The 12914-nt window shown below is 32.9% G+C and overlaps 1 protein-coding gene across 3 annotated transcripts in view; it reads right to left on the reverse strand.

Annotated features, from left to right (window-relative positions):
* The window catches only part of MDGA2 (MAM domain containing glycosylphosphatidylinositol anchor 2), an 833536-nt gene that overhangs the window by 25754 nt on the left and 794868 nt on the right, over positions 1-12914 (reverse strand). For all 3 annotated transcript variants that reach the window (XM_016926039.4, XM_001151973.8, XM_063792901.1), the window contains 3 exons: positions 12785-12805; positions 9347-9502; positions 8734-8892 (listed from right to left, as the gene is read on the reverse strand). In XM_016926039.4, coding sequence (XP_016781528.1) covers positions 8734-8892; positions 9347-9502; positions 12785-12805 — 336 coding nt within the window. The remainder of the gene's footprint in view (positions 1-8733; positions 8893-9346; positions 9503-12784; positions 12806-12914) is intronic.

The following is a 12914-nucleotide window of genomic DNA, read 5'->3' on the forward strand; positions in this document are numbered from 1 at the left end:
ATTAACTACAAACAGGACTTCACTGAGAGCATAGACTAATTCTTAACAGAAAGCGTGACTTAATATCAACTATTATCAAACAGCTCACAGTTTGGTAGTTATTCCCTAATATCTAAATGGAGAACACTAAGGAGCCTTATCTATCCCCTCAGCCACCTAAGAGTTGTCTTCTTCAAGGAACTTAATTCTGAGAATTTATCAGAATACAAGTACCTTAATATTTTATATTTATTCCACTGAGATTCTCCTAGAGTCAGTGAAATCAAGGCTTTAAAATAATGGCTCCTTATCTTAACATTCTTTCTCATATGGCGTTTAACTCCAAGGGAAAAAAAATCCCAATATGTGAGCTGATTTCCTATTTGAGAATATATTTGATATGTAAGCAAGAATCTTGACATTTTGAATTCTAATCAGAAGAAATACAGTCTTTGACCAAAATGAGAATAAAAATCAAACTCATAAAATCATGCAAAATACCATCTTTGCTTTCTCAATATCTTGTATAAAAATATTTAAGTTCCTAGTTTAAAATCCTTGAATGCCAGCATATCTGTTAGAAAGCATTAATCCATTCTTGCAAAACTCTTGATTAATCCACGTGATTATCTCAATAGATGCAGAAAAGGCCTTTGACAAAATTCAACAACCCTTCATGCTAAAAACTCTCAATCACTTAGGTATTGATGGGACATATCTCAAAATAATAAGAGCTATCTATGAAAAACCCACAGCCAATATCATACTGAATGGGCAAAAACTGGAAGCATTCCCTTTGAAAACTGGCACAAGACAGGGATGCCCTCTCTCACCACTCCTATTCAACATAGTGTTGGAAGTTCTGGCCAGGGCAATTAGGCAGGAGAAGGAAATAAAGGGTATTCAATTAGGAAAAGAGGAAGTCAAATTGTCCCTGTTTGCAGACGACATGATTGTATATCTAGAAAACCCCATTGTCTCAGCCCAAAATCTCCTTAAGCTGATAAGCAACTTCAGCAAAGTCTCAGGATACAAAATCGATGTACAAAAATCACAAGCATTCTTATACACCAATAACAGATGAACAGAGAGCAAAATCATGAGTGAACTCCCATTCACAATTGCTTCAAAGAGAATAAAATACCTAGCAATCCAACTTACAAGGGATGTGAAGGACCTCTTCAAGGAGAACTACAAACCACTGCTCAAGGAAATAAAAGAGGATACAAACAAATGGAAGAACATTCCATGCTTATGGGTAGGAAGAATCAATATCATGAAAATGGCCATACTGCCCAAGGTAATTTATAGATTCAATGCCATCCCCATCAAGCTACCAATGACTTTCTTCACAGAATTGGAAAAAACTACTTTAAAGTTCATATGGAACCAAAAAAGAGCCCGCATCACCAAGTCAATCCTAAGCCAAAAGAACAAAGCTGGAGGCATCACGCTACCTGACTTCAAACTATACTTCAAGGCTACAGTAACCAAAACAGCATGGTACTGGTACCAAAACAGAGATATAGATCAATGGAACAGAACGGAGCCCTCAGAAATAACGCCACATATCTACAACTATCTGATCTTTGACAAACCTGAGAAAAACAAGCAATGGGGAAAGGATTCCCTATTTAATAAATGGTGCTGGGAAAACTGGCTAGCCATATGTAGAAAGCTGAAACTGGATCCCTTCCTTACACCTTATACAAAAATCAATTAAAGATGGATTAAAGACTTAAACGTTAGACCTCAAACCATAAAAACCCTAGAAGAAAACCTAGGCATTACCATTCAGGACATATGCTGGGGAAGGACTTCATGTCTAAAACACTGAAAGCAATGGCAACCAAAGCCAAAATTGACAAATGGGATCTCATTAAACTAAAGAGCTTCTGCACAGCAGAAGAAACTACCACCAGAGTGAACAGGCAACCTACAAAATGGGAGAAAATTTTTGCAACCTACTCATCTGACAAAGGGCTAATATCCAGAATCTACAATGAACTCAAACAAATTTACAAGAAAAAAACAAACAACCCCATCAGAAAGTGGGCGAAGGACATGAACAGACACTTCTCAAAAGAAGACATTTATGCAGCCAAAAAACACATGAAAAAATGCTCACCATCACTGGCCATCAGAGAAATGCAAATCAAAACCACAATCAGATACCATCTCACACCAGTTAGAATGGCAATCATTAAAAAGTCAGAAAACAACAGGTGCTGGAGAGGATGTGGAGAAATAGGAACACTTTTACACTGTTGGTGGGACTGTAAACTAGTTCAACCACTGTGGAAGTCAGTGTGGCGATTCCTCAGGGATCTAGAACCAGAAATACCATTTGACCCAGCCATCCCATTACTGGGTATATACCCAAAGGACTATAAATCATGCTGCTATAAAGACACATGCACACGTATGTTTATTGTGGCACTTTTCACAATAGCAAAGACTTGGAACCAACCCAAATGTCCAACAATGATAGACTGGATTAAGAAAATGTGGCACATATACACCATGGAATACTATGCAGCCATAAAAAATGATGAGTTCATGTACTTTGTAAGGACATGGATGAAATTGGAAATCATCATTCTCAGTAAACTATCGCAAGAACAAAAAACCAAACACTGCATATTCTCACTCATAGGTGGGAACTGAACAATGAGATCACATGGGCACAGGAAGGGGAACATCACACTCTGGGGACTGTTGTGGGGTGGGGGGAGAGGGGAGGTATAGCATTGGGAGATATACCTAATGCTAGATGACGAGTTAGTGGGTGCAGCGCACCAGCATGGCACATGTATACATATGTAACTAACCTGCACATTGTGCACATGTACCCTAAAACTTAAAGTATAATAATAATAAAAAAAGAGAAACTTAATGCGTAGTTAATTTCAGATTCTTTACATTCTTTCTCTACATTAAGTTAGATCATAAGGTGACATACCTGGTCCTTAACATTTCAGCTGAAAACAAAAATGTTATTTTATCCTGTATTATGGTTTATCAATATATTAAATTTTTATTTGAACAAGTTTTATATCTTTATCCTTTATATGAATATCTTAGTAAGTAAAGATATTGCTGGTAACATTACTCAAGTGTAATTTTATAATATGCATTTCTCTTTGCATTAATTGTTAAGAATATGTGACACTTTTGCTTTTCTTTTTACTTTAGTTGCCAGAGCATATAGATGAAAATTCAAGTTAAGTCAATAATAAACTTCATCTTCTGTCTTTTTTTTTTTTTTTTTACAATCTATAATGTCTTAATGAAACTACCTTCTATTTCCAAACTAAACTGCATACTTTCAATTCCCTTGTTTTGTTATTCTAGTATATCCAGAAGCAAAAGAATCTAGTTTGGTTCATTCTTTAAATCTATTGTGTAAATGTTGTTTCTGAGAATCAAATGTAAATAAATCATGGTTACTGCTCTCAAGGAGTTTACAATTTTACAGAGGTCAGTGTGATAAACATTATGATAGGTATACATATCAGGAGTTTTGGGAACAAAAGGAGCAGAGAAGATAGGAAAGAATTTCAGCATATATCTCTGAATTGCTTTTTTAAGGAAGGTTATGCATGACTTAGATGATTAAATAGGAGAAAAAGTACTTATTCAATTAGATAAACAAATATTTATTAATTTTTTGGGGGGGTACTTGAATATTTACATGCAGGGCAGGGTGTCATCAGAAGAGACATCATTTCTACTCCTATCAAGCCTACAGTTCAGCAGGACAAAAGAGACAGCCTGTGAAGAGGCTTCAGGCACAAGAGAGCTTTACCCGAAAAACTTCAAGTATGACTGGAACAGACTATGAAGCTACCCCAAGGAAAAGCCAGAGGGGCATATATCCTTGAGGTCCTGTTACTGCTTTTAGAGAAAGATCTTTACCCTGGAAGCTATGGACTTTTTAAAAAAGACAGCAAGAAAATCAGTTAGCAAGCGAAATGCAGTACTACGCACAGATGGGGACTCAAACTGGCCATTATATTCCAAAATGCGTTTCAGAAACCTACAGATTGATGTCCTCATCTCCAACCTCTCCAGCTGTCTCTATATTGTCAATTACTTTGTGCTCCCATTTACCACTCTCCTAAAGCTATCTCCTCTTTGAACATGTACCTCTGTATCTGTTTTGCAGAGAAAATGGAGACTGTTAGGAAGGCAACTTCCATGTCAGCTTGCTGTTATTGCAGCTAGAAATCTATCAGAAGCCATGTTACTATTAATACTGAATTCTTTTTTTTACCACTTTAGTGGAAATGGCATCAGTTTCTCTCTTAAAGTCTCATTCCCCAGCCAGAGCTCTAAATTCCCATCTAAGCTTACCCTTTTTATTACCTCTTTTTCCTCTTAAAATAAGCCCTTCTACAATCCCACATCTCTATTTATCAGTTCTTTTACAGTCTCCTGCTTCTTCATTAATGAACTCCTTTTGCTTTCCTCCTGTTTACTCCATAGTGGAATTAGCTTTCTAGAGACACAACTTTATTGAACCATTCGTATCAAGTACAATGAATGTATTCATAAGTGCCTTAATTTCCTGATATGATATGACCTTTACATTGCACATTTTTTTTAAAGAAATGAATGATGCATTTAACTTATTTTTAATACACTTTTGTCATATCTAGTGATCTCCTATGAGATTCTTTTTTTTTTTTTTTTGCAAGAACATTAGAAATTCAGTGGATTCATCGAGAATTGAAATGTCCATTAGTAGTCACAGGAATGCTGAAAGAATCTTTTATTATTATCATGGCCAGATGTTGTATCACTTACATATAAATCAGCAGGTACTTTAAGGATAACATTATAGTTTTCATTTGGAAACATGTTTTTTTCTTCAATCAATTTTGATGAAACATTTAACGAAAAAGAAATTGTACCAGTGTGGCAGAGCTCAACTCAACCTAGGTCCTAGCATGAACACTCTTGGGCATTTCTCTCCCCTTGGGTATGGGCTTGAATTATCAACTCAGTCACATTAAATGGAACCAGACAGACATATGGGATATCACTTCAGGGGTTAGGTTATGAAAAATCCTGGGCATGCATTCTCTCTCTCTTCTTAATGGATTACTTGCTTTGAAGAAAGCCTGCTGCCATGTTATGCGACAGCCCTGTAGAGATGTCCACATGGTGAGGAATTGAGGGAGGCCTCCAATCAACAGCCAGCAAGAAATCAGTATCTATAGTCCAATATCTTAAGGGAGCAAAGCCTGCCAAAAATCAAGCAAGTGGGCTTGGAAGTGTATCCTCCCCAAACTGAGTCTTCAAATTATGGTGGAGTCCTTTTCTGGAAGGACTATAACCTTAGGAGAGACCTTGACCCAAAGGCACTCAGCTGAGCTATACTTGTATTGACCCACAGCAACTGTGAGATAATAAATATTTGTTGTTTTAAGTCACAAAAGTTTGGGGAAATTTGTTATATTGCAAATGATAAGTAATGCAACATATTTAACTTTAGTTCAAAGAGGAATCTCTCTTCTTAGTAGGGTATTGCTCATTTCTGTATCAGATAATTATGAACCTTCTCAATGGTATACCGTCCTTTAGTCACAGTTAAAAGTTCAAGATTTATTTACAATTACTCATGAAGTTATAAATTTAATTAGGCTATTAGAAATTCAGGACAAGGCATCTTTGAATCTGCATTTCCAAAAGAATGACTAAAACTGAAAATACAGTTTGTAAAACCAGTGGCTATAAATGCCTCCTGAGTTTACAGATGAATGAAAGTCTGAAAATAATATATGCAAAGAGGGAATGTTTTAACTACCAGCAGATCTCTCTAATGAACTATCTCATCTAGCTTTAACTGATTACTCAATGTCTGGACCAGGTATTTTTGCCTAGATTTTAGTAAGCAGCATGCCTGCAGCTTGCTGAGAGGAACCCAAGCAATAGACCTGATACCCAGACTGCAACCTTCAGTCTGATGAAGCAAAGAAATGACACAGGGGTCAAAATGTAAATGTTTGCCGAGAAATGGAGAAGTGTCCTCCTAATTTTCCCTTATCCCAAAATAATCAGAATAAAACTAGCAGAATGTCAACTGGACATCCATTGACAATAAAGAAGATAAGACTAACAACTATTAAGTTAAAAGTATATTACAATGATGTATTAAAAGTATTTTTAAAGTATTTTTAAAATTATTTTAAAGTAAAGCCCTAAAATCTAGTCTCATAAATAAGGTGAACATATTTTATGACTTAAAGTAATTCAAAATATTGGTCTTGGAAATATTTATTTAAAAATCAATTAAAATATGTGATCCAATGTAAATTGGAAGAGGAGAAAGAAAGTACATGACACATATCAAAACAAAGAGGAAATAGACTACACATTATTAACAAAAAGGAAGAATTAGAGTTGAGCTAATCCTACATTAGTAATAATATAGTAATCCCACAATAAATAAAATGGCTTGGCAATTATGCGATTTGTTTCCTTTCATTGGTTTTTTAAGTGATTCCCAGTCTAGATTCTGTTTCTGAATGATTTTACCTATTTTTATGTTTATTTTCCTAAATCAACTATCTCATTATGCTTTTTGATTGCAGAAAATCTAATAACTCACACCACTACTAAGTAACTGTCACATACTTAGCTAGGCTTGCAAAATCTTCCAACAAGTGTTCCTGCACAGTAATAAAACAGGCAGACTCTGTCCAGCTTCCCATGTTTGTGTTATGGCTTCACTACTTAGCCATGTTATGGGCATGGTAACTAAAGTCCTTTGTATTTCAATTTTGTTATCTATGAAACAGGATAATGATTTTAATAAGCACAAATGTTGATCGTGAAAATTAAGAGAAATAATCCACAAAGTATCCTAGCCCATGATGAGTACTGCATAAATGTCAACTATTATTTTATTATTGCTATTATTATTGCTATTTCAGATTCAAAGTAACCTAAGATTATGAGTGTCTGCCATCTGGTTGAAGATACTATGTATGTTGCCTAATTTAACTTAAACTACAGCTTTCTGAAATAAGAGTTATTATTCTCATTTTACAGATAAGGAAACCAAGGCTTCAGACATTTTAAGTGATTTCTCTTAAGTATTACAGTGATGAAGTGCTACAGCCAAGTTCCTGCCCAGGTCTCCTGACTTCAAGTTTATAGTAGTTTAACTTCTTAAAAGCTTTCTGGCTGGGCACAATGACTCATGCCTGTTATCCCAGCATTTTGAGAGGCGGAGGTGGGAAGATTGCTTGAGACCAGCCTGGGCAACATAGCAAGAGCCTGTCTCATAAAAAATAAAAATAAAAATAAATTATAAAACAAAACAAAAAAACCCAAGTGCTATCCGTTTAGGCTTGTCAGTATACTGTGAAGAATACTAGTTAATACTGTTGGGTATGAGTCTGAATCCCAGCACAACCATTTACTTGGCAGTTCACACAAACTTCTTGAGGTTCAGTTTTCTCCACGGTAAAAGATGGACAGTGACGTTCACTTTTACAAACTTAATTGAGAGTATTACTTAGCTTAAATAATATGGTGACTGATACATATTATGTGTCCAATTGTATTAGTTTACATCACATATATTTATACTATCATTTTATTAATTTATATAAAGACACTAATGTAATCCTAACTTCTCAAATTTTACTTCCTTATTACCAGTGCTTTAACCCTCCCTGTGCTAATCTCTGCGTATTGAAAACATACCTCTTTTGCATACCAGAGAAATGTTCTCGTTTGTATTGATGCAGTGACTCATTCCTTAACTAGATAAAGATCCACAATCCCTGGTTCAAGCTCTATGGGGTTAGATAAACTTCATTATTCAGAATTTTGTCTTATGTTAGAAAGGTGAGAGATTATATCACTTATATTATGTGATATCTTCTGGAATGGTCTGGAGTAGAATCATATTATTAAAAACAGTAATATTTTTGCTGCAAATGGTATAAATGTCCACATTCATTTGGATAGAGACTATACATAGGTTCATATCAGTTCAGGTTATATATCAGGCTAACATGTAATGTCAAATAATTAAATTTTAAAAATTGATATTCAGTTCTCAGGATTTCAGAATTGCACATAAAGAATGGTAGACCTGCATGATCTTTTTCCCCACAGAGTTTACTAGGTCTACTCTCAGTGTAATGTCATGCTCTATCTAGCACAGTTGTGCATCTGATCTTATCCTCTATTACTGTACAAGGTCTCAAGGGAAGGAAATGTGTCTTTATCTTTGTATGCTGTGCAGGACCTAGAATGTTCTTAAATCTTACTGGGTGTGTTTGGCATACTTTAAAAACATGAAAAAAACCACACCAATGTTTCAAATATGTGGATGGTGCTAAAAATAACTGTCAATATAGCAACATGACAATATTACTTTTCATCATGATTAATATGCATTCAGTCACTGTCGAAGCAAGTTTCTTTGGAAAGAAGCAGCCTAAATTATGCTGTGTCAAGTCCATGAGACCTGGCAAAGAATTTAACTCATTGATTGTCTACCTGATTTAGGATTCCAAAGGGAGGTAGGTGATGATCTAAAATGTCAAATTCCAAATCTAAATTAGATGGTGGGAAAAAATTCTTACTATCTTATTTTGCAATTTGCAGATAAATCATTTAAAAAGTAAATTATAGCATTCTTTGACCAAAAACTGTTTTAATGCTGTGTGTTTATGAACCTTTCTTAGTTATCATTAATCTTGTAAGAATCAGTAATTATTGCTATCTCACCTATATGTTGTCCATACATGTGATAAAAGAAGCTGAAACAATATGCAGTGTTTGTGGGTCCATAAGGGTTTTTGGGAGCTATGCTGAAAACAGGGCTGAGAAGTCGAGCCTTTTCGCCTTCCAATCTGGGTCGTGATGTCTCAATGTACATATAAAAACCTTAAAACAGACAAAATAAAGTGTTTAAAAACATTATTCTTACCGCATAATGAAATTTCAAATCACTGAGAAGTCTTATAGTTTTCATACAAAATAAAGATGGATAGGAAGATTTGCATCTCATTTATAAAATCTCTATGTGTATATGTAACTAATAGTGGCTGTAACACAAAGAATAAATGATCTACCAAATTAAAGATAAAATGTATAAAAAGTTGAAATTTAGACTTGAATTATCAAAAAATTCCTATTCTCTCTACTATACGTATCAGTGAAGTCTGAGAAAAAATTAATGTCTACAAAGTTTTGTAAATATCTAAATTGATACTGTACAGAAAATTTAATATTTTATTCCATAATCTTCAAATATATGGCTAAATATTAGTATTTCATATTTATAGCAGTTTTTAAAAGTCTCTGATTGCTATGAACACAAAAGGCCATACCCCCATACCTTCTTTGGAGCCACTACGGTCAGCATTAGGTCCTGTATTAGGAGTATATTTTGTATTTCTTGTTGCTGTACTTTGTTTTGTCCAGTCAAAATTATCTGTATCATCTTGAGTGAACAAACAAATATTACCATCTTCAAATCCACAATGAAATTCTCCTGTTGGTAAATTTTAATTAAATTAATATTAATTAAATTAATACACATACTGCAACATTTTCATAAGAAAAATGTAAAATATTACATAGCAATAATAACGCAAGATTGTGACAATGGTATGAGAGCCATAATAGTGCAGAAGGTTACAACTAAACATAAAACCAATCTAATTTTAATGAAAAAGTAAAAGAATTTTACATGTAAATTAATATCTTATTGAATAATTAAGACTCAAACAATTTTTCTCTAAAATATCCAGATAACTGAAATTAAAGAATACAATTTATGCTTGAATTATTGCTGAAGAATTTTCCCAACTTTCATTTTGTCAGTATAGAAACAATCAAAACAAAACTGTCAATTGGAAAATTACCTTTATTAATTTACCTGAGGGTAGTTTTAAATTGGTATACTTTAAGTTTATAATTTTTCATGCATGTCTAGAGATGCTTTTAAATATCCATTTGCATAAATGGAAGTGTGTTTAGGGCAAGCTAATAGCAAATTATTTTGAAAAGTATTTATCCTTCCTACTTTATCCGAATGTGGGTTTCCCAGATACTTGAACTTCAGTATGGAAATGAAGTAATTAAAAGACCTTTTAAAGACTTTGAAGGACTGTGATTTCTCGGATGCCTAACGTATGTTGAGTTCAGGGCCAACACAAGTTCAGAGAAAGACTTTTTCAACTATCCCTGAAATGTGGGTGGTAGTAGTAATGTTTCTAAGTATCAAAGGTTTTCTTACTGCTTGAAAAAAATAGGTATAAATAAGTTGGTAAGGTCCACTAGATACATTATTAAAGAGTGTGTATCCTTGAGAAAGAATAAACATAATGTATATTATTTCACTCAGCCTCATAACAACTCTATGAAATCACAATAATCCTTACTCATGAGGCTTTACAGAGGAGAAAACTTTGGCAAAGGTCAGCTATTAAATGATAATGTCAAATGGAATCCAAATTCCCTGGAATTCATAGAGATATAAACACTTAAAGAACAGAGACTTCCATTTTAGTCTCTCTCCAACCTACCCATAAGGGGTTAGATTTATCAGATATCCTTGGAAATGGAGTCCTGGTTGAGATCATGTACCTGAATTAATTGAAAATTTTTGGTACTTACAAATAAAAATAAAACAGAAGGCTTTTCCTTTAAACTTAGGGAATGAGTTTATGTTTTGTTTTTGTTTTTTAGATGAAACACTTGCTTTATCTCTTTGTATTTATTTATATTCTATATTCTGGGTAGGTAATGTTACAGGAAATATACATATTTAAGGGAGTCTAAATAAATAAATCAATAAATTTCTGAATAAACATTATTGTACATAAAATATTTATTAGACACATATTTATGTCACAGACCTTATACCAAACAAGACATGACCTTTTGATGCTATCAGTTGGAAAAATAATGTTGGTAACAGCAGTGTAGCAGTGTATGCATTTACATACATGCATGTATTTCTTTAAAGATATTTTAGGTATGACATGAAATTCCATTAGTTGCTACTCTGGCGTTTTGAATACCATAAAGGCAATGTTTGATTTTGAATGTTTTCAGTTATTTAATTACATATTACATATGCACAAAAAAGAGTCACAGAACAAATGTAAAGATTAAGGATTTCAGTTTATCTACTGCCAAGTCTTACTTTTTATATGTTATTTAAAATTATGTATAATGAATTTTTGTAACACTGTTGGACCATTTTTTTTGTAATTTAAACTTGGTTAAAAAGAGAAAATATCTTGTCTTTAAAAATCTATACAATAATTTTTGAGACCTAAATATTTAAGTCTTTCATAGTAAAATTAAGCAATAATGCAGCTTATGAAAACTACAAAAAATGTCAGTTGTGTCTAAAATTTTTCATCGTTTAGGTTATTTTATATGGTGTAAGTTGTTTATAGTATTATAACTAGTGTAATAATTCAAATCAAACAAAGATACTTAAGCAACATCAATAGCTCTTGATTCCTTCTAAGGACATATATCTTTACAATTAATAAGCCTATTACTGAAGAAAATTTATAAAAAGTTGGCAGGTAAAATGAAAATAAAACTCACTAGTCAAAACCCAAGAATTTTATGATTGTCCTGTTACTTTAAAAAGAGACAATTATAAATATGTGCAAATACATTTATTCATTTAAAAAGTTTATTAGAATAAAGAATATCTGATAGATAATGATAACGCAATGAGCTGTACAAACTTTTCAAAAGCCAATGTAATATAAAATACTAAAAGAGTAATAAGTATAAATAAGTAATAAAGTCCAGGATTTTCACAAAGATATAGAACTGAGACTCGAGTGGATCTTGAATTTTCCACTGGTTTTCTAATTTCAACATGATTTTAGCAGAGTTTCTGGGGCTACATAGAAATAATTAAACATATCTTAAATATTCTCCATGATGTGGTCTTCAAAATTTTGCTTTATTTGGTCTGCAGAATTTTCCCTGAATCCTTCTCAATATGATGAAAAAACAAAAATAAAAACTCAGGAACAAGAATCCTGATACCCAGTGGTCCTTTTGCACCCAGAGACGATGCTCTTTAGTCCTTAAACTTGTAAGAAATCTAACCTTAAATTACAAATAAATAGCTCTGATTTTAGAATATGTCTTCATAGTAAATCCTCTGTTGATTTAATATTATTTTCCAGGGAGAGAGAAGTTTTCATATATGGGAATATTTTTCAGGTAGATACATATCATCTTATAACATTTAATATAAAACAAAATAAAAACTTTCCAGAAGTCCCCAAATTTAACAATTTTATAGAATTCATAACCTAAATTAGACCAAATACATTGGCGTGTAAACTAGTGTTCTATAAAAGAAAGTCTCAATTAAACCCATCAAATACCAACTTTCTAAGTAACCATACTCTTTTATAAGTGGAATATAGACATTCAAAGAAGGAAAATCAAAGAAACGTGTAACAACGATAAAAATGATATGCAATCCCACAAAAGAAAAAAATAATCCCACAGCTGCAGAAATAGCAAATATTAAGCAGGTTGGTAAATGGCTCCATATTTCAATATTTAGGAAAATCTATAAACCTCAATTATCAGTATTAAAAAATTGTATTTATACTCCTATCCTTTGAAATTTAAAATCTACATTTAATGCCAATTTTACTGATTCTGAACCATTGTGTTTTAAACCAACTAAGAATAGTTACTAAACAATTTTTGTATATTTATAAACATTCTATTTTTGTATTTATTAAATATAGTGCCATTTTGTAAGTTAAAATATACTTACTCAAATGAGGATTTACAGGAGCTACAAGAAAAGCAAAAGAAACAAACAAACAAAAAAACAATGTTAGCATGGCTTGAATGTCTTTTATAAATAAAAGTCTAATCAGTGTCTCATAGTTCCTTACCAAAAC

Source organism: Pan troglodytes, chromosome 15 (assembly GCF_028858775.2).
Source record: "Pan troglodytes isolate AG18354 chromosome 15, NHGRI_mPanTro3-v2.0_pri, whole genome shotgun sequence".
In the NCBI taxonomy this organism is placed as follows: Eukaryota; Metazoa; Chordata; class Mammalia; order Primates; family Hominidae; genus Pan; species Pan troglodytes.